Source organism: Hypomesus transpacificus, chromosome 25 (assembly GCF_021917145.1).
Source record: "Hypomesus transpacificus isolate Combined female chromosome 25, fHypTra1, whole genome shotgun sequence".
NCBI lineage: Eukaryota > Metazoa > Chordata > Actinopteri > Osmeriformes > Osmeridae > Hypomesus > Hypomesus transpacificus.
The window spans coordinates 4803947-4825945 of NC_061084.1; the positions used below are offsets into that span (position 1 = coordinate 4803947).

Here is a 21999-nt window from a genome sequence, read left to right on the forward strand (position 1 = left end):
CTTGCCTGCAGGTTGACTGAATAAATCGTTATGGACTTGAACTGAATCATTGACATGGCCTGCTACTATAGGTGAAGCGAAATGAGTTTTGCGTGTCAAGTCATGATGTCAGAGTGGCAGTGCACCTGCCGGTGGCGCCCACACTCCTCTCCGACGTCACATTTCCCGCGAACGTCAGTCGGCGGGTCGCGACCCCAAAACCCACCACGAACCAAACGCCTAACGACAGTGTCTCGTCGACCTTGTGTTTGACTTCCCAGTGCAACTACATCGTCCCGTGTGTCATCGTCATCGTCATCTTCCTGTGCTTCCAACAAAAATCCTACGTGTCACCGGCCAACCTGCCGGCGTTGATCCTGCTGCTGCTGCTGTACGGGTAAGCAACCTGATGATGCCGGATTAGGCTTCTCTAGGGGCGGCCGGCCCGCCTCCCCGATCGCTAAGCTGCCTGGCCGTTTGAGTCTGATAGGAAGCAGGAACATGGGGGGGAGAGAAATCCTGAATGCAAAATAATTTGTGTTGATGTGTACAAACACATGAATTAAAAGGCGAAGTATAATAATGGATGATGATGCTGTTTGGGGGGTAAAGAAAGTTGAAAACATTCCCTCCAGCTATGTAAAGGCTGTTGTTTTATTTATTTGATCAACCCCAGACTTCGCCGTCGTTTTAGCTTCTGCATGGTTGCCCGCGGGAAAAACAAGACCGGCTAACGTGACGGTTAATGCACGACTGGCGTCAATTCGGCATCTATATCGTGTGGAGAACAGCAAGCGAAACCCCGTGACTGTTCCTGTAGGCCAGGTTGGGGACCCTCTCCTCACCCCCAGCTGTGTTTGTCCCCCAGGTGGTCCATCACCCCCATGATGTACCCGGCCGCGTTCTTCTTCAGTGTCCCCAGCACGGCCTACGTGGTTCTCACCTGCATCAACCTCTTCATCGGCATCAACGGCAGCGTGGCCACCTTCGTCATGGAGCTATTTGACGACGAGGTGGGTACGCGTCTGCAGCACCGCACGCACTACTCAGACATAGGGGGTAAAAACAAACACAGGATCAAAGTCTGTGTTTTCATCATCCTTTGCACAGATGTTGTTACATTCTTGTTAGGTCCTGCTATATAGTGTAAAACAGAAAGGGCAAGGGTTTCTAGTGCAATCTAAACAGTTGGTACAGTACAGGAGGTTCCATCATTTCAGTGTTAGTGTTGCACATGTGTAGCAGTAGTGATGTGACAGTAGGTGACCAAAAATCTCTCACACACACACACACACACAAGTTCAGACACACACTCACTCACTCATGTAGAACACTCACACGCACATACACACTTTGTAAACAACACACATTTAACTCAGGCTCAATTAGAAACCACCAATCATATTTGCTGTTTCGTAAAATTGATATATCTGAGATTTCAACACTGAAAAGCAGTTTATTTCTCTGTCTGTCTCACACACACACACACACACACACACAGTCTTTTCATTAAAGGAAGCATTACTCATCAAGTTATTATACTTGGGTAATGTGATTATATCTGGCTAATTGAACCCGTTTCCAGGTGTACATTCTCCAGAGGTTAGAGTAAAAATACATTATTATGCCCGCTACAAGACTTTTTTGAGGTGGTATTTCTCTATTCTCTTTAATGTTTAATTGTTAAGGGAGAATTGTGTCTTTGTAGACTGTGTTTCATCCATCTTTCATCCAGGTTCATTTAATCTGAGAGCTTCGCTTTTCTTTGGGGAATCAAACAGAAAGAGAGAGAGGAAAGTTGGGAGGTGCGAAAAGAGGAGAACTTTGGGAACAAAGACCAGGAGGGAGATTCTTCCTGTCAGGCGCTCCTGTTTACTCTTCTAGTAGACGTCTGAAGCCTGTCAGGTTCGCTTTTCCTCTCGACTGTGTCAACGACGTTGTATTCTCAGCAGTCCAAACGTGGCGTTTTTTTTTTGTGACCTGCGCCCCCGAAGCAGATCGAATATGCATTATTTCGGCAGTTAACTGTTTTCGTTTGCATGTACTTCGCCCTGATACATTATGTATCTGTATCTATATGCCCTCCACTTGTAGTAGGCTTTCCAAATTATCATTTGATATTCTTTCTTTTTTTTCTCAGCACTGTAACCCTGATCACAAGCCCTCCCCAATTTCCATCTCTGTCCATCTCTGAAATGCGTTTTCTAAAACCGCTTCACTTCAAACAATGTCTCCCTCGTTCCAAGAGTTCCTCATTTGAATAGCGATGTCATTATCATCGCCGTTCGCCGTCCTTTCCCATTTCTTCAAACAGCGGCCCCTTCAAACTATGTCGGCGTGTTGTTGTTCTTGCTGTTTGAACAAAAACATTTTACCGGCATAGTTTAAAAGAACTATAATAACGAGAGCTGTTAATGCGGCAATGGAACGGCGGAAGTGGCTCTCTGCCATGTTGTGCCAGCGACCTACTGAAGTCCTGCTTGTCAAGGGCATTGCTGCTGAGTTAGAAGCCTGCCTTGTAGCTCTCAGGGTCAATAGAGACATGACAGACAGGAGGGGAGGGGAGGTGTGGGGGGGGGGGGGCGCGACAACCCCTAGCAATCACTTCCCGTGATGTCAATACAGATACCAGACCCCTGAAGCTGCCCAGGATGGACACATCAGCGCCCCCTCCGCCCCCCTCCAGCCCCCCTGACAGCCACAGAATACATTTTGCTGTGACGGGCAGACGCATCCAGGCGTCCATATTTCCCTCTGCTCGGTCCCGATAAACCCCGTCGGACAGACTCGACGCTAAAGCGGCCGCCGTAGATAAGGCGAACACAGACCACGCCCCAGTTACTCCTGACAGGTGTGGGGGGGGGGGGTCTGTTGCTGACAGCTCAATCTTTTCCCCCTTTATTTTTTATTTTATTTTTTTCTCCTCCTCACTCGTTCATGCCTGACTTCCAAGCATGCGTGGCGGCGACGGCTAAATGAGAGCGGCCATGTAAAAGTACACCGCGGCTTCTTTTCTTTTTATTTATTTATTCCGTTTCATCCAAAAGGTCGGGCGTGAATAAATCTGAATCCCCGACAGAAAGACGTCTGGGGGAGGGAGGGACGAGAATTAAAGAAAAAAAAAAAAATGAAAAAAAGCCCACACCCCGAAAGGGAGGAAAAAAAGCGGAGACTCACAACGAACTCCATGTCCCAGTTTCATCTGGAGACTGAGGGGAGCCTGGGAGATATTTATTTGGTGTCCAGCTCCCCGCGGATTGCATCAATCCCTGTCTGCCTTGCATGCATGAGATTGTGCCTGAGTCAATACATGAGCCTCTAGCTACTCAGACAGAGCCACAGGGCTCCTATAGATCTGCTAGGGTAGGGGGTCACAGAGGAGTGTGTGTGGGGGTAGTTGAAAGAGCTGCATGAGTTCTGCTGTGTGATAACCTCTCGGCCGCTGTTGCAGCATACGAAAAAAGTCCAGCAGCCTATCCCTATCTCTGCACCCCGCAGCTTAATTGCCGCACATGCCGCAACTTTATTTCGTACGTTAAAATCTAAAAAACGCAGGAGAGGTCATTTTCCAGGAGCGGCCGGGGGTTTTTGCGAGTGGCGAACACTTGACTTTATTACTTTATCCTCGCGCTGCGCTCCCTCCCTCGAATGGACACCAAAGCACGTAGGCCTCGTGACAGTCCATTATTTTCACGGACACATCAAAGTTTGGGATGAACACTCTTTGGGATTCGCAATTTGCAGCGGGGGTTGGAATGGTTTATGGTCGACTCTCCCGTGCGCCTGAAGCTGGTTTCCCTATGCGAGTCGCGTCCCTGCGGTGAGGGAGGCAAGGCTGGGGGAATAGAAACACTATGCAATATGGGTCAGACCAGGGCCTTGGAGACTCTCCCCCCCTCGCAAGCTTTTGAAAATGATTTATGGGCACGTAGCAGAAACTTGGAAGGAGAAAGCGTCCAGCGTTTCATCATGGCCCGAGAGAAACCCCCTACGCGTCTCCCCGACGCGCCCAGAAGACGCGGGATTTGGAGTATCGATCTCGAATGAGGTCTCGCCTCTCTCGACGTTCTCCTCCGAGACGGACGGCCCTCGTCCGAGCGAGGTCATCCCTTTTCGTGATTTATTGATTTATCGGAGGTGTTTATTTGAAGTGCGGCGAGTGGTGCTTTTTTTTCTTTTCTTCTTTTTTTTAAGACCTGTCCTTTTTAGATCTGTCCCTTTTAGACCTGTCCCTTTTAGACCTGTCCCTTTTAGACCCGTCCTGTGCAAAAGTAAGACTGCACGGCATGGTCCACGTCCACATTCACTCGTTGACACTTCCCGGCGAGGTCATGTTTGTCCTAACCAGTACAGTGACGCACAACGCCCGACACAGAGCACATGGCACACATTATCCTCCCCGACATGTTAGTTTAAGCCCAGGATCTGGATGTTGAGGCGTGGGCTAACACACAGCAGGACTCGTTCGACTCGCCTTAGACACAGTGATCGACGAGGTGTTTGGCTGAGGCATTCACACCGAGACCGGGAGTTTAGGCCAGCGATCAACACCGTCTTCAGAGGAGAACAGTCTGTCAGGCTACACCTTCTCAACTTGAACCCGCTATAGAAACAGCACCCACAGAGACTCCCGAAGCGAGCAATGCGCCACGCAGCTGTGGGAATGTATCAAGCTTTGCTCTCATCACTGTGCATATGTACTAAGCCCAGCCGCTGAGGTTGTTGTCGGGCAAGTTATGGCCTGACGGTTAGAGAAACTGCTAGCGGGGAAAAAAGCTACGTCTGTGTATCATGGCAGAGACTGATCTACAGCATATGTTGGTTCCCTAGGGGTATCCATCACAATGGAAATTCTCTTCATTTACCGTACCGAAACGAATGCAATCTCAAAGTAGATGTAGACGTCTCGGAGTAAACAACTGTTCGGCTTTAGGTGTCATCAAACCATCGTGTCGGACCGACCACGTCTGCCTGTCTGTCTGCTTGCCTGTCTGTCAGCATGCCTGTCTGTCTGTCTGTCTGGCTCCCATCAATCCACCCCTCTGATATCAACGTGTCTACATCTCCCTTTCTCTCCCTCTTCTTTTAGCCGGCACCCTCCCTGGCTAATGAGAGTGCTAGTGGGGACCAGGAGCTGCAGCTGGCAGAGTACAGTGAGAGGCAGACAGATTTTCATTAAGTTAATTAGGGATTGTGGGCTATAAAAAGGCACGGTCGCTCCGTGGTAGCCCGGGGGGAGGAGAGGAGAGTGGGGGTGGGGGATGGTGTAATCAGGATGGGCCCGGACACGATAGAGGCTGACTCGGGTAATGACGCTTCAGCACACCGGGCGATACGTTTCGTGGGTGTGCGTGACTGCGTCGCTTTTTTTACTCCTGCAATTCTGTGCCGGTACGACTCAGAGAATAGCTTTGTGTGTGTGTGTCTGTGTGTGTGTTTGTCGTGTGAGAGAGACTCTCCTCGCGAGCGGCGCTCTCTCTCATCAGACGCGAGTCACGAAGGCTCTCGTTTCCGCGTCTGCTCCGCCGCACCCCACCACTCCACAACACGATTCCCCTCCGCCGTCTTTCAGAAGGCACAGCACAGAGGATGTTTGTTGATTACCCAAGCTGGCGTCACAACGCCACGAGCACTTTCCCCCCTTCACCGCCCCGACTCTTTCCCGAGGCCACTCGACAGATTTGCATCTCCGCGGGCGCCGCAACTGTAACTCCCCCCCCACCCCCCCCCCACCTTGTATGTAGCTAACGTTTGTGTCTGTGTGTGTGTCTGTGTCTGTGTGTGTGTGTTTCTCAACAGAACATCTCCCAAATCAACAACATCGTGAAGCAGGCGCTGCTGATCTTCCCTCACTTCTGTCTGGGCCGAGGCCTCATCGACATGGCCAAGAACCAGGCCATGGCCACGCTCTTCAGCAGCTTCGGTAGGGAGACCGCTCCACACCAACACCTCCCAGGCCACACGGATTCCCATAGGCCCCTTTTAGACATGGACGGTCACAAACGGCTTTTGGGGGGGTAAAACTAGATATTTACATTTAGTCATTTTAGCAGACGCTCTTATCCAGAGCGACTTACAGTAAGTAGAGGGACATTCCCCCCAAGGCAAGTAGGGTGAAGTGCCTTGCCCAAGGACACAACATCATGTGGCACGGCGGGGAATCGATCCGGCAACCTTCTGATTACTAGCCCGACTCCCTCACCGCTCAGCCATCTGACTCCCTCTGAGATATTGACACCCATGAGCTTTTGTAAACCCCCAGAGAAGACAAGACATAACTTGGTAAGGCTGGGAAAGGGAAACCATTTGGGGGAAAGAGATGTTGTAACTTTAGGAGGTGAAATTCAGTGTGGGTTGTTCTTCTCGAAAGACTGCTGAGTAGGTACTGGCTCCTGTATCTTGCATTCTTAGGGAATTCATTTTGGAAAGGGAAAACAGCTTTATGAGTTATAGTGAACAGGATCACTCGGTTAGCACAAATTGTGGGGAATTGAATCATCATCCTTATCGGCGGTGAAGATCAAATGAAATGAAAAGCCCAGAATCACTCGGTGCCATGTTTTCAAGGACGCGGAGAGAAGCCATTCAAACTTTAATCGTGTTTTAGCTCGTGAATGTTTATAGCACGTATTCTGTATTCCGAGAGTTCACCCACTGAGTGCAAGGAATTTAAGTTTCCTTAATCTATAAACCCTACTCCTACAGTTGGACCAATACTTGATCGCGTTTGTCCTTTCATCGCTTTAAACACACAAGCTACCCTGGTGTCTTCAGCATGACTCCTCTAGTATGAGTAACAGGATCGACTTACCAGCCCTGGGCAGAGGGGCATCTGACCAATTGCACTACCCCAACCATTCCACACTACACTTAAGGCCGATATATGCTTCTGCGTTTGTCGAAAAACGGACACATGGGAACGCCCTTGTCTCCGTGGAACGCCCTCTACAACCTCTCCGTCAGCCCTCGTAGAGCCTCGGACAGCTTGACGTGCACCTTCTTAATTTTGTAACTGTCCGTCGTAGCTACGGAGAGCTACGGAAAGCTAGGCCGTAGGAGGAGGGGGCGGGGGGGGGGGGGGGGGCAAGGTTTATCTGAAGTGATGTGGCAGGAAATAGCAGTTTGAGGAATCATTTTGCGGCGGGAAGAGTAATAAGGAAAGCTATCACAACTTAAAAGGGTCGGTCTCGAGAGAGGCTATTTGCCGTTAGAATGAGACGGAAAACGTTTAAGTTGTCTTCTGTCTTGTCCCCCTGAAGCAGAGATAGAAGGGGGGGGGGTGGAGAAAGGAAATTTGGGCTGTCAGTATTTCTGAAATCCATGCATGGATGAGAAGAGGGCTTGGGGAAGGAGAACGTGTGTGTCAGGAGTCGGAGGAGATGAGAAGGCCTCGCCGAGCTGCGGGCCTCCGCACAGGCAGTGAGTCAGCTACAAAAACACGAGAAGAAAAAAAGAAGAAATGCCAGCCTCTTCCTTCGATACCGTTTTCTCAGCGTAGATATCACCCCCCCCCCTCCCCCTTCAGATGGTTTTTTCCCCCACCTTTTAAATCCTACAGTTCCTCACGAGTGATGCTCGTTACCCTGCTGTCTGCTTTAAAACCAACCTGCCCCCTCCTTCCTTCTTCCTTCTTCCAGGGGAAGACCGTTTTAAAAACCCTCTGGGCTGGGACATGGTGGGGAAGAACCTGTGTGCCATGTCCATCCAGGGACTGGTCATGTTCACCGTCACACTCCTCATCCAGTACAAGTTCTTCTTCAAACCCAGGTACTGCAGAGGCACGGAATACCACGGAAGGTGTCTTCAAGTAGCACGTATAAGTATTTATCGACGTGAAACGCGATGAGAACAATCCACGGCTGCTGTCGATTACCGTCGATCAAGTCGGTGATGTGTGACTGGTGGTTCCCAACTCGAGTTACGAGCGAGTGACCTATGCTCTTTTGTAAAGCGCTCTCTTGGAAGTCCCTTTTGGATTAAAGCGTCTGCTAAATGCATACATGTAAATGTAGCTCTTTTTCCGTTTGCAGACTCTTTTCCGGCGAGTCGCTGCCCAGGGGGGATGAGGACGTGGACGTGGCTCGGGAGAGACGGCGCCTGCACCAAGGCGACGGTGGCAATAACGACCTCCTGCGAATCTGTGATCTCACCAAGGTACTGAGGCGCTTGCGACGGGTCAGGCCGTGTACGAACCACGCGTGACAATGGGACTCACGTTCTCCATTAAGTTCGAATAAGTTGTCGGTTTAGGACAAACATCTCGCCACACCGCCTAAAGCCCATTTACTGCCACTCAGTGTCAACAAACGAGAAAGGCAGGTTGGGCTAAGCTTTGGTGAAACGACATCCAGCCCTGGAAGAGGGTCTCTGCTGAGTCGGATTGAGACATGACTCCAATTAAAATCAGACGCGCCGGTGTTGCCAGCTGTTTCTCTCTGGTGGCTTCCTAAGTATGTCATCCAGTTTTGGATAGGAAGCGAAAAGGACTGTCGAGCCACAGCTGTGGGCTCATTTTAGTGAGGGGTGTGTGTGTGTGTGTGCGCGTGTGTGTGTGTGTGTGTGTTTAGACAGGGGAGAGAGGGGAGGGGGCGGGTAGGATCTTCTTTGAGGAGCACCAGCCACGGTTCTCAGGGGTGCTAAAGCCTTAGCCAGCTGTCGTGAGGTCTCCTCCCCCACTCTCACCCCCTCCCCACCACACCTCACCAGCGTCAAGTGAGCGAGTGCAGCTCGGCATGCTGGGATGGCGCGAGCCTCATCACCGCCCAGATTAACACCCTGGCCGAGAGCAGATGTTCCTCCCACGAGCGCCCGGGAGAGGAAGCGAGCGTCGCCACGGCAGCCCCCATTGCCCGACATCTGGCCAGGCTTCAAAACCCTCAGACGGCTCTCTCCGACGCCCTCGCTCTCCCTGGCACTCAATCATTCACCGCCTCTCGCCGAGGACACCTCTGCACACTGCCGGGGTAATTAACTAGCGGGATTTGAATATAACAGTTGTAGGAGAAATGTAGAACTCGCAGACTTTCACAAGGTGAAATGAACCGGGAAGACGGGGAGAAATGACACCTCTGGTTTTCGCGATGTTTTCAAAGTTACACTTAGCCTCCGTTAACCTTAGCTAATCAGCCTTACGTCTGATTAGCTTCTTTATTTTGATGCGTCTTCCCACGTATCAAAATAAAGAGCATCTGAAGCATCATACCGTATCTATTCATCATTTCTTCAAAATACGTTTCGAAAAGAGACAACAAAAATGTCTCCTTGGTTTACGTTTGCGTGTGCACACCGAGCTAACGAGACCCTCGACAACAGGAACAGCAGGCATCAGAACATACCCCGCTGCCCTCCTCATCAACGCCCACATCAGCTACTCGCTATCCGGGCGGTGCCCAGATAGCGGTTGATCAATGAGCATGCCAAACCAGACTGCCGGCCCACCATAAATCTGAGCCATGTCTCTCAAGCGATTGACAGGAAATCAGTCATATGACACTGTCCTCCCCCCCGGTCTCCTTCTCCCAGGACGGATTTGCAAATGGCCAACGGCGGGCCGAGGGCCTTGCGCCAGCCTCCGCGTTAGCCTAGCGGTGTAATCGATGGGCCGGGGTAATTGCGATAGATACGACCCTTAGCGCTAGCAACGCCCCACTCGCTGTCGGTGTGACCTTACAACTGCTCTGCGGGGGGGGGGGGGGGAAGTTTGATTGAAGACAGTGACAGCTGCTTGGAGTGCAGAGGAGACTTGTGAGTTATGAGTGCCGTGGCACCGCTTCGAAAAACTACACAGAGATCTCATTCAGGCCCGTTTTAGAACTTGCTTTGATCATATATCAATGCTCTGAAGTTTTCAAGTCGGAGTGTTTAACTTGTGAAAGCCACAAGTTATTTTTTCATTCAAAACATGCATTTGTAATGCCAAAAAGCGATAAGTAATGCAGATGTATGATTTATTAATAAGCCTTAAATATTTGATTGTGATAGCATTGATGTTGCTTGTGGTTGAACTCAATTAAGGTAATCCATCTGCAAATGAACAGAGATTCCCGAACCGCTCTTCTTTTACGTTTAAGGCCCTTTTTCTCTGGAAAGCCTCCCTGTCGTCCCACATCAGGCTGTCATTCCACAGCTGGTCTGATTCTCCAGCTGGTGTGTACGAGGAGACAAGTTGGCTCTGTAAAGCCCTCTGTCTCCTGTGTAGACCAACAGCAGTGGCGTTCTCCCTCAGTTTGGCTCTTTGGGTTAACAGACACTCACCACCCCCGGCCCCACACTTAGACGCTCTCACACACGCTCTCACTCTTTCTCCCAAACACATGCCGACGCACTCGCTCTCTCTCTCAAACACATACTCACTTTCTTTCTCTCCTGGATATACCCCCCCCCACTCTTGCTCTCTCTCTCTCCAAACACACTCTCTGTCTCTCCCAGATATACCCGCTCCCTCTCTCGCTCTCTATCTCTCTCTCTCTCGCCCTCTCTCGCCCTCTCTCTCGCTCTCTCTCTCCCTCTCCAAAACACATACCAACACTCCCTCCCACGGGTTCGGCTTACAATGGCTTTATTTGATTTATTATGGCTTTTTTCCCCCAAACAAAACTTCTTGTCTTGAGTTGGCAGTGTTTCCCGGGTATGTGAAGGAGAGTAGTTGGTCACGGTGCAAAACGTCCTTGATACAGTTCATCCAGGGAACAAATAAATGCAGTAAAACACCATCTTCAGCCTGCAACATCGGCTTGTGTGACACGTAAGAGACGCGTGTAAATTTCAGAAGTCATTCAATATTTGTGGTTTATTGTTTACGCTTTATGGGCCATCTTCAGCAAGACCCAGAGCAGGGTTAACCCACACATCACTGGACTTGATATCATCAGATAGTGTTCACACAAAATACCCCCATGCAAACATGGACACATGACATCGTCGTCTCTTCTCGGGTGACTGTAAGACTTTAATGACGCCAGGCCCAAAGCCCTTCTGTCTCACTGTTGCTTGGAGCCAGACAGACAAATGCAGGAAAAAGGAACTGATGGCAATAAAGAAGCCAGCATTGAAGAAGCGTTCAATCCCCCCACAAAACCACACACAGCTAGACTTCACTCTTCCCTTCCAACCCGACCAGACCCACAATTACCAGCCAAATGATGCCATTACACTGGGTTATCAGCTCCCCGTGGCCCTTCCCCAGGAAAGGTGTGATTTCATCCAGCCAAGAGGTAGACACACAGCTGACAATGATCCCCTAAACCCCTGGCCCCCAGAGCAGGGCAGAGATGTGGCCCTGACTTTGAGTGCTTCATGAGTTCTAAATCGTTCCTCACACCCGCCACGGACCATGTCTGGCATTGGCTCTCGCCCCCAAAGATAAGTCAAAGTTCCTTTCAAACCCGCAACCAACTATTCACTTTCGCTGCTTGCATGCCTTTTGTGAGAACACTTGCTTGGTGCAAAGTGCTTCATGATTTTCCCCAATTTGTGTGTTTCTTCCCAACAACATTCTTTTTTTTTCCCCTCCCCCAAATAGCGGTTTGTTTACCTCTTAGAAACTGGCGGATGATGCTGACTGAGTAAAGGAAGTCGTCCTGGACGCTCCTGCAGATGATGTTTGCAGGAGGGGGTGGTAGAACTTTGGGAAATGCAAATTGTTTTGGAGATTTGGTCCGAGGGGCTGGACGCTCAGGGATATGGATGCGTTGTGCGGGGAGGGAGTTTGCAAGTCTGGTTTGTACTCTGAATACCAGATCCTCTCTCTCTACCTCTCCCTCTCCGTCTCTGTCTCTCTCTCTCTTCCCCCCCTCCCTCTGACACTTTCCAAAGCATGGAGACTAGCTTCCCCATCTTTCACTTAGCTTCTTTATCTCGGGCTCGCGTGTCACAAGCCGGGAATTCTCTCAGCACTATCAAGCCACATTCAGCCAGCGTTGCTCCACTCGATACTGGGGCGTAATGGAGCTGCTGCCTGTGTCTGGAGGGAAGAACTTACATCTCAGTTCTACCTGAGCTGCCTGCATCCTGCCATGTAGTCTCATTATCAGTTCCCGTCGACTGTATCTCTCTCTCTCAATCTCCGCATCCTTTCTCATCTCCGCCATCCCTCTCCCTCGGTTTCTCCTCCGTCCTGCATTGTTTGACTGTCTGATCGTTTCTCAACCCGTTCCCTCGTCATCCCTCCCCCGCCCCTCCTCTCTCTGCTCGTCCACCCCTCCTTTCATCCCTCCTCCTTTCCATCATTTCTCAGTCCCCCCTCTCATGCTCCACCCTTCCTCGCCCCTCTCTCGCTCTCTCTCCCTCCCTCTCCTTATCTCTCTCTCCGTCTTTCCATCCCTCTGATTAATTTCCTTGTCTCGTCGCTGCAGGTGTACCGAGGGAAGAAGGTTCCCGCTGTGGACAGGGTGTGTGTGGGCGTGCCCGCCGCTGAGGTAAGCCACACGTTTGCAGGAACACGCCTGCGTGCACACACACACACAAACACACACACACACAGCAAACACCAAAACAAAACAGGGGCCTCTGGAACGGACTCTGTGGAATCCTGAAAACGATCCCCGAAAACAATTAACGCACGCACGTGCCGCAAATAAAACAAATGAATCCTCCCTGCAAGAGCAGTGAAGCCATGAAACACACATACCTACACCAATCAACACCCAAATATGGATTCCCATCACAAATATGACCAGAGGGAGTATAGTTAAAAAAACAAAAACAAAAAACACCTTCCTCTATCTCAGAAGTCTATGATTCCCACTGCAACATCACACACACACACACACACACACATAAACACACAGAACGGGCCCTTATCCTCTCTCATTGCCATGTTTACACCAGACTCAATGTAAATGCCAGTGGAATAATGTGAGCCAGCGCCTCACAGATCCCCCACACTGTGTTTCATGCATTATTTACCTGCAGCTTAGCCCCTCTGCCTCGCACTCGCAAGGCCCACGTCGCAAACAAGCACGGATCAATGAATGACAGAAATCAAATATTTATTCGGAGCGAGCCTCCCCTCTCGTGGGGTGGGGGTCACCTGACCGCGGGACCCCTCCCCCACGGGGGGCGCTCTTCCGCTGGCGCGACTTCCTGCGGCGTGCCCCACCCCCTTCGCCCCTCCCCGGGGGGGGGGGGGGGGGGGGGAAGAAAGGAGATCAGTACTAGCAGAGAGAGGGAACCAGAGAGGAGAGAGAGGGGGGGGGGAGAGAGGGAGGGAGAGAGAGGGAGGGAGAGAGAGGGGGGGAGAGAGGGGGGGGGGGGAGAGAGAGAGCTCCAGTAGAATGGGAGGGAAAGGGAGAGTGATGAGAGAAATGTGTCTGCTTTATTGAGCGGCTGATGTTGATCAGTGCTTTTCAGACACAGCTAGGGGGGAAACCTGCTCGGGGATTGTCTGTTTCGGAGGGGATTTTGCGCGTGTTTGTGTGTGTGCGTCTGCGTGTGTTTGTGCCGGTCTTGATCTCTTTATTCTGAATGAGTGTGTCTGCTCCCCACGCACTGTGCCTGTGTGTGAAGACTTTGAGTTGCGTGCGGAGCACATGCATGGCATGAGTTGAATTTCAACATGTACCCAATCCAGGAAGTTGATCCTACCAGGAATTGGTTATCCTCTCCCGCGCTCAGAAAGAGGTTACACCAATTATAAATAACCCGTATCACCCTCCCCCTTGACTCACCGGCGCTCAGCACTGAATTACAATGTTCTCAACGTTCACATTCCAATTCAAGCGCCGTCCGTCTCCTGCGGTTTCTAACGAGGCGTGTGTGTGTGCGTGTGTGTTATTCTTTTTCGGTGGGTAGTGCTTCGGCTTGCTTGGAATCAACGGCGCGGGGAAAACCACCACCTTTAAGATGCTGACTGGAGACATCGCCGTCTCCGGAGGCGAGGCCTTCCTAAACGGATACAGGTGAGGCGCTAACAGCTGTTAGCTGTGCGCTAGCCCACTCATCATAATTACCCACACAAGATGGCTGCTCATGAGGGGATTGAGCCCAGGGAGGTAGCAGGCCAGGTTCTTCTGTTTTCTTATACTCACTCTTTCATGTCTCTTTCATGATTTATTTATCGTGTTTGGGGGGTGTTTTTTCCTGTTTTTTTGGTTGCTGTTTTTAGTTGTCACATTTTCACTGTCTTGGTCAGATTCTTTTTTTTTCCCATATCTGGCCGTTCTCTTGGTGTGGTATGTTACTCGGTCACTCTTTCTTCCTTTCTCTTGAACTCTCCTTATACCTATCTTCTACCCTCTCTCTCATTATATCTCATTCAAGTGCCGTCATGTTATGCCGTCATTCTCTCTCTCCCCCTCCCTCCCTCTTTCTCTCTCACTCATCCTTTTGTCTCTCGTACACACTGTATTCCTCCCTGCTTCCCTCTTGTTCTCTCTTTGCACGACACCATGCCTGACACATTGCACATTCCCTCTCTTCCCTCCGTCTCTCACATATGCCGTTCCCCCTCACATCTCCTCCCTGCCTCTCCCTCTATCAACCTCTGCCGCACTCACAGCCAGACGCCAGAAAAGCCTCGTACAATCTGAGAGGCAGGAGTTTCTGTGCTCAAGAATAAGACACTTTCATCCACTCGAATGCAGCGAGTGCAGTTATTTTTCGAGTTTTATTTCGATCTCTCTTTTCTTTTCCTTTTTTTTTCTTTTTCGAATTCCTTTTCACAGCTCTGGTATCGCTATGGAAACAATCCGAGACGAACGGCCACCGCCAGGTTGTCTGGCGTCACTCGGTTGTTGCTATAGTTATGTATGTGAAAAACCTGTAATTGGTTTTGTGTTCAACAAAAGCGACATTGAGCTGGATAAGGAGAGACCCAACACGGCAACGCTAATGTTAATTATTGTTGCTAACGGAGATCAAAGACAATCTCAGAGCCCACAGGGAAAGAAGAACAGATGAGGGGGAGTTGACAAAAGTTCCCCCCCCACACACACACACTTTTTGTTGTTTTCAGATCTAAACAATGCATAAGATGTGGGGGGGAATTGTCAGAATCTGAACTGTGGGAACAGCTAACAGAGAATAACCGCCTGCCCCACAAAATCTGAAATTGGTAAAGCGTAACGCAGATATAGCCACCCTGTGAGCCATTACTTCCTATTGTGTCACAGCAGGGTGACACAACGACGTTTTTTAATGTCATTTTTAACCCCGCCCCCCCCACCCCCGCCCCAGCCGTCCCCCACCTTGTGTGAGGCAGATTAACTCAAGTCTCTATAGACAGCAGGAAGCTGTTCAGTTTACCGACATGTTGCTTTATGCCCGTTTTTTTCCCCCCGTTTTTATCCTCCACCTTCCAACCAAGCGACAACGACACACAAAGATGGGCCCCATGGTGTGAAGCGAGCACGCACGCCTTCACTCGCCTAATTTTAGATGACAGATAGTTGAGAGGCAGAGTCACTAGAGACCCTCTGGTTTTTCTCACACATGCACACACAAAACAAAAGCCTTTTTTATTTATTTTTTGGTGGTGGTGGTGGTGGGGGCTTTATTTATTGCCTTATGCCGCACCGTGTTCCATGAGTTTGGAAGATAGGCCCTTTTCATCCCATACGTGCGTGAGATGAAATATCCATCCTCAAATACCGTCCTCACATCCGCTTTACAGTAGGCCGCTGAATTGATTTCTCAATCATACCAGAATCAACATCTGTCTCCCTTTGAAGCAAAGTGGTTATGATATGAGTGTATATGAGTTTAAGCCTCAACCTCTTAAATCAGCCTGAAGAAATCTGATCAACTGCAGGTTGAATCCAAAGAGCAGAACACAACAGAACATGTCAGCTTAAAGGGACTATGCGTTGACATACGTTTGCAGAGCCATGTTTCGAGCACTGCCTCGTCTCCTCCCTGTCCGTACCAGCACCATGTAACGCCTGTCTCCTCCTCCCTCAGCATACGCACGCAGATGCGGGACGTGCACCAGAACATGGGCTACTGCCCGCAGTTCGACGCCATCAACGACCTCCTGACCGGACGCGAGCACCTGGAGTTCTACGCCCGCCTGCGCGGCGTAGCGGAGAAGGAGGTCGCCATGGTAACGTCTCCCCCATCCTCCTGACTCCCGACCTTTGCCCCCCCCCCCCCCCCCGGATGCGATTTGTCCAGTCCGGGCGTACGCCATCGTCGCTCCGGTGTCGGGAGGCCCGGCTTGATTTAATTTGCTCTGCGGGGGAGCGCCTCGTGTAGGTTGGTATGGAGACAGAGAACAAGACGGGTAGACAGCGAGCCATGGGGGTGCGCTAAATATCTAAACACCGGACCGACACCCGTTGTTATTGGCAAAATATGTACTGTAATCTAACAGGGAAACTGACATGTCATGAAGTTTGCCTTTGCAGGGAACAACACTCTTGTTTGAGAAGTTACCCCCCCCATTTCACAGCGGCAGGAGTTTTCCAGAAACACACCGAAGTGTGGACAGCCCTATAGTGGACTAGCGCAGACCAAAGAGATAGATCACCTCAATGGAAGCAGCCATATATTATAAATAAGGGTAGCTGGTTGAAGAGCGCTGGCCACAGGGTAATGTCGTTCTATTATTCACCAGGCCCCAGTAGTATGGCCAGCTCCAGCCTGCCTCCACCACCCCACCCCCCACCCCCCTTCCCCTCAACAGCACCAAGATCAAAAGGGAAGAAGCCTAGCCTCCAGCCCCCCCCCACACACACACACACACACACCACCTCCTCCCCACATCCCCATCCAGGCCCTCTCACCACTAGCCAGGCCTTTGATCTAAGAGGAGCACCTCGGGGGCACTGGGACCCAGTTTCATGCCGTCAGCACCGAGCCCAAGGCAGTCAATAGGACCAACAATGGCCATTTTGGCTCTGCATCCCCAACGGGAAGCTGTCAAGTTTGCAACGTTGTCAGATGGACGTGTCAATTCACTGTAAATGAATGCCTGGCTGGGTCGGGGTGGAGCCTCTGGAAGGTTGTGGTTGTTGTGATGGAGTTTTTGGAAGTCTCCCCTCTGGCGAATGTTTCGAGAGGGGGCTGCTGTTGTGGGCCTATGGCCCACAATGCCTCACTGTGGTGGCCCTGGATCAAGGTTGTGTGTGGGGATTTCCAAACAACATGCCTGCTCATCCGAGACACTCACCATACACACACCCCCTCCCCCCCCCCCAACGACCGTAAATCAGGTTCTGGATTGACCGCAATAACTGTGTGTGCATGTGTGTGAGCGCGTGTCTATGTGCATGAGCAAAAGAAATACAGGACCATTTCCAGAGAATGAGAAATGTGTGTTTTTATTGATCAGGTTGCCGAATGGGGGATCCAAAAGCTGGGCCTTCTCAAATATTCCAACAAGTCTGCCGGAACCTACAGCGGCGGGAACAAACGCAAGCTCTCCACCGCCATGGCTCTGATTGGCTGCCCCCCCGTGGTCTTCCTGGTAAGAAGGCGGGCGTCAGGCTGAGATGAGAAGCACCTTGCTGCAAACTGGACCGAATAATCACAGTTAAAGTAGAGGCCGAATAAAGAGCGTTGTTAGTTCTGCACAACAACTTTGTTAAACTATTGGGTTTTATAGCTGTCGACCTTACTAAGACCTTATAGTCTGTAGTTCACTCAGTAGTATTGTGATTTGAAGCAAAAAATGAAATGTTTCTCGTCTTTGGCAGTTACGCTATTTTTGCTGTAGCAATGCATTTGAACATTCACAGCACTTATGCCAATTTGAAATCATATTTGTTTGCTTTTCACGAAAGAATGAAAAATAAAAGGTAGCAGACATTGTAGGGGTTTCTGGAGGCTATTTGGTATTTTCAATAAAGGAAAGATAGTTCCATCCTCCATTTGTTTTCATCCTACTATCAAATCCTAATTGGATTTCCTGGAGGATTAGAAGTAAATTACAAGAAGATGGAAAAGGGCTCAGTGTTTCGAGGGTCAGCCTCTGGTCACGTTCTAATTTATTTTTCATAGACTGCTCAATCTTCTGAGTTTAAAGCATACAGATTGCTGTTTGTCTGGTATTTAGAACATTCGGTGGGCCTTGGGACGTTACCAAGGAAGCTTAGTGGCACTGGCAATGTTCTAGAACGTTTTTTTCTCATGGAAAGAAAATGGAACCTTGATTGGCCCTCATGCCATCCTTAGGGAAGTCGGAGAGATTTTTGACTAAGATTAAACGCATCGTTGATAGAATAACTTGCTTACAAGTCAGTGACCTTAAAAGTTATCTCAAAGCACCGTCATTGAAATCTTATCTTTTTCGATTTCAAAACGCTCTACACCTGGGTTTGTTCGCACCGTCTACGCAGAGTGCACACAGAATAAACAGTCATAGGAAAATAAACTCAAATCCACATGCCGCTGCCCAGACGGCTTACTGTGTTTCTGTCAGCAAGCTAGGTCTGATTTTGAGTTAGAGACTGTGTCTGTTCTGTGTGGTAGAACATAAAATCATGCCCGGCTGGCTTAAGGCACCCTGGAACCCCCGGATTTGCGCGGGGACACAGTCGGCATGGCGATGTGGATCCCTTGTGGGATTTGTCTGGGGTTCTGGCAGGGCCTGGAACACAGGCAATGGACTGAATCCTGCCTCCCTCCTTAATCGTGCATGGGCAGACTAGCCCGAGGACTGACAGAGACATGGAGGATGTGAGGATGGTGTGTGTTTGTGAGAGAGAGAAAGGGAATGTCAGGAGAGTGTGTGTGTGTACATATGTCACGTCCAGAGTGCCAGCGCTTGTGCACAAAATTCCCGTGCGCATTTTCTATGCTTTCATATCGTGTGTGCGTTCACAACAAGTGAGTCAATGTGCATGCATATGTCGTCCGTCTGTGTCTGACATAGAGAGAGAGGGAGAGGGAGAGGGAGAGGGAGAGGGAGAGGGAGAGGGAGAGAGGAAGAGGTCTTGTGTGAATTCATTTGGCTGCCTCTGAAAGTGTCTGGCCCATCCGGGCTCCCTCTGGTCTCCCGGCAGCTCTCTGAATGTAAAGCTCCTCTGCTCGGCTTTGATCTCACTGGTCAGTGTCACAGAAGCCTCCCCAAACATAAGCACACTTTCATGTGAAAACGGCACGAAAAAGCTGTTATAAGGCAGCCAATTACAGAGTCGTTTCAAAAGTGGTCTCCAGTCAAAAGTTGGTCAAACGTTTGTCGACATGACACTTATTTAACACACTCAAACGTTGAAATGTCTTGACAGGTACCTTCTATTTCTATAATGTATGTCTATACCGTATGTCAAGAGAGCACAAGTCCTCTCTATATGATGCATGTCTACTGTACACTAAGATGGCTTGTGAGACATGGCGTGGAGGTGACGGTTGGTGTCGTGTGACTGCAGGATGAGCCGACGACAGGAATGGACCCCAAAGCTCGCCGGTTCCTGTGGGACTGCATCCTGAGTGTCATCAAAGAAGGACGCTCGGTCATTCTGACGTCGCACAGGTGACCCACACAAAAACACACCGCTAAGATGGCATACAGTGTGCATATTTCATATACGGTACTAGACTACGGGTGACTTGCATTTTGACGTGTATTCCGAGGATCTGGAAACGATAACGGGCTATACCTCCGGTTATACTTTCCATGACGCAAGGGACCTACGAGTCTCGTGACCCGTTTTACGTTTGCCCAAATCCACACGCATTTCCAAATCCCAAATTCAGTTGGATTTACAGCAGATAGGAAGGGAACAGTCTTTGTACGTTACAGCTCGGAATTCATCATCCATATCCCCCCCCCCTCTCAGCAGCCCTAGAAAACAAAGAGGATTTGTTGTCTCAGTGTCAACGCCTGACTTGCATCCAATCGTCCATGTCGACAGCAGGTGCTTTTGTTTGTCAAGCGGACATTCACCAGGTTTCACAAAGTCATAATCCTAATGACGCCATCCTTCATCCTCCAACCAAGACGGCGGCGGGAGCGGGAAAAACAGGCAGGAGGAACGCAGCACACCAGAGAATAGACCTCGCGTGCACACGTTCTCTACCGCCCTGCCTAATTGCTCTATTTGTCGTGGGGCGGGCCCAGGGATGTCGGACGGTGGAGATATGAACAAATGACCACGCGGGGGGGCGTCGTGAAGCACGCCATTACCCAGGTGGGCGGCGGGAAAAGCGGATTGGGTCTCATGCCTCGCGTCGTTAAATGAATCGCGGGAGGGTAGATATTCATAATCAACGCACGCTCGCACCTCCTCTGCATACTTGACCTGGACGCCGTCCAGGTGCGTAGGTAGGCCTGGTTCACACAGAGAGTAAATGCTTTGTTTTGGAGCGAAATCAAATTGAACTTGGTCCTAGAATTGGAATGAAAATAAATAATGTGTTAAACCTCTGTTTCTCCTGAAATTGATCCATATCCATGTTTTTCCTGTTCCTCTCTGTTCCTCCCTGTTCCTCCCTGTTCCTCCCTGTTCCTCCCTGTTCCTCCCTGTTCCTCCCTGTTCCTCCCTGTTCCTCCCTGTTCTCCCCTGTTCCTCCCTGTTCCTCCCTGTCCCTCCCTGTCCCTCCCTTTTCCTCCCTTTTCCTCCCTGTCCTCCTGTCCCTCCCTGTCTCCCCCTGTCCCTCCCTGTTCCTCCCTGTTCCCCCTGTCCCTCCCTGTCCATCCCTGTTCCTCCCTGTCCCTCCCTGTCCCTCCCTGTCCCTCCCCGCCCCCCTGTCCCTCCCTGTCCCCCTGTCCCTCCCTGTCCCCCTGTCCCTCCCTGTTCCTCCCTGTCCCTCCCTGTTCCCCCTGTCCCTCCCTGTTCCTCCCTGTTCCCCCCTGTCCCTCCCTGTCCCTCCCCGTCCCCCTGTCCCTCCCTGTTCTCCTGCAGCATGGAGGAGTGTGAGGCTCTGTGCACCCGCATGGCCATCATGGTGAACGGACGCTTCGTGTGTCTGGGCAGCATCCAGCACCTGAAGAGCAGGTAGGCTCCACACGGACACCGCCTCAGTCTGGCCCTCTCTGGCAGAATCATGACGACGATGATGGCTTCCTCCAAACGCTCCCCCCCCCCCCTCCCCCTAAAGTGTGGGGCCTGTTTATGCTCAATCGTGCTCCGACTAAAACCCAGTTTTGAGCACCCAGGACACTCGCTACTAAAAAGCAAACGGAACTCCATTAAAGGAAACAAAGCAGGTTTTATATGTTGCTGTAAAGAGTGTGTAACTACACAAACGGGGAAAGGGACTCTTTATTTGATTATGAGAGGGCAAGGCACTATCCCTGAGGCTCATGGGTAATTTGTGGCCATGACTCCCTTGTCCCCCGTATTTGGTTCTAACCTTGTCTCAGACATGCGTCAGGCTGAATGGTACGGTTGCCTGTTCTACCTTGCATTTCCTGCCAATTAAACTTGACTTCTTTGAACATTATAGGATTGTATAAGTCGTTTTCTGTTTCTTTCTTTTTCATACCGGCCGTGTGTCTGCAATTCTGCAATAGGAACCAACTTCTCTCTGCGTCACGGCTGTTGGACTATACCATTTGAAACCTCCCTCTTCTGTACTAAACGTCGCTTTAAAATATCTGCCCTCCTCTTTGTGGCCGTGAATCTTTTCTTTAACTCCTCCATCTTAACACATCCACTCTTAATGGCCTTTATTCTAGCCTCCTCATACATTTTGCCAGGTCTCGATTACCAATTTCCCCTGACCTTAACTCACAGCACTTAACTATGCTCTCTGGTATTCACCTGACATTTTCCTGGCCGGCCTCCTGCCCCGGCACCCGGTCGGGTGGTAGGGGCCATGCATGAGGTCAGGGCCACCTCTGTGACATTATCCCAGCTGAGAGTGTGTGATCATCCATCGAGGGAGAACATTGCACCGTAAAAAGGGAGAGTGCTCATGTGTGTGCATGGAGGAGACCGTGTGTAGTGAGAGCAGTGTGGTCGTGTGTGCGGTTGTGGGAGAGTGTGTGTGTGTGTGTGCGCACGTGGGGGAGAGTGTGTGCGCAGAGAGAGCAACGGGAGCTGTGATGGTGTCACACCTTCAGCCGAGGAGGGAGGGAGGGAGGGGGGGAGGATGTGACGACCAACACCTCTCACCAGGTGTCCGGGGCAGGATGGA

The 21999-nt window shown here is 50.5% G+C and overlaps 2 protein-coding genes across 6 annotated transcripts in view; one reads left to right on the forward strand and one right to left on the reverse strand.

Moving 5' to 3' along the window:
- Nucleotides 1–21999, forward strand: part of LOC124486939 (phospholipid-transporting ATPase ABCA1-like) — a 116171-nt gene that overhangs the window by 83573 nt on the left and 10599 nt on the right. For all 5 annotated transcript variants that reach the window (XM_047048837.1, XM_047048835.1, XM_047048840.1 and 2 more), the window contains 11 exons: nucleotides 261–376; nucleotides 848–992; nucleotides 5779–5902; nucleotides 7617–7746; nucleotides 8010–8133; nucleotides 12333–12395; nucleotides 13771–13877; nucleotides 15877–16018; nucleotides 17249–17383; nucleotides 19287–19390; nucleotides 20763–20855. In XM_047048837.1, coding sequence (XP_046904793.1) covers nucleotides 261–376; nucleotides 848–992; nucleotides 5779–5902; nucleotides 7617–7746; nucleotides 8010–8133; nucleotides 12333–12395; nucleotides 13771–13877; nucleotides 15877–16018; nucleotides 17249–17383; nucleotides 19287–19390; nucleotides 20763–20855 — 1283 coding nt within the window. The remainder of the gene's footprint in view (nucleotides 1–260; nucleotides 377–847; nucleotides 993–5778; nucleotides 5903–7616; nucleotides 7747–8009; nucleotides 8134–12332; nucleotides 12396–13770; nucleotides 13878–15876; nucleotides 16019–17248; nucleotides 17384–19286; nucleotides 19391–20762; nucleotides 20856–21999) is intronic.
- The window catches only part of LOC124486941 (trans-2,3-enoyl-CoA reductase-like), a 38718-nt gene continuing 34067 nt past the window's right edge, over nucleotides 17349–21999 (reverse strand). Inside the window, exon 13 of the mRNA XM_047048843.1 lies at nucleotides 17349–17430. Within this exon, the coding sequence (XP_046904799.1) occupies nucleotides 17399–17430 (32 nt within the window). The 3' untranslated portion in view covers nucleotides 17349–17398. The remainder of the gene's footprint in view (nucleotides 17431–21999) is intronic.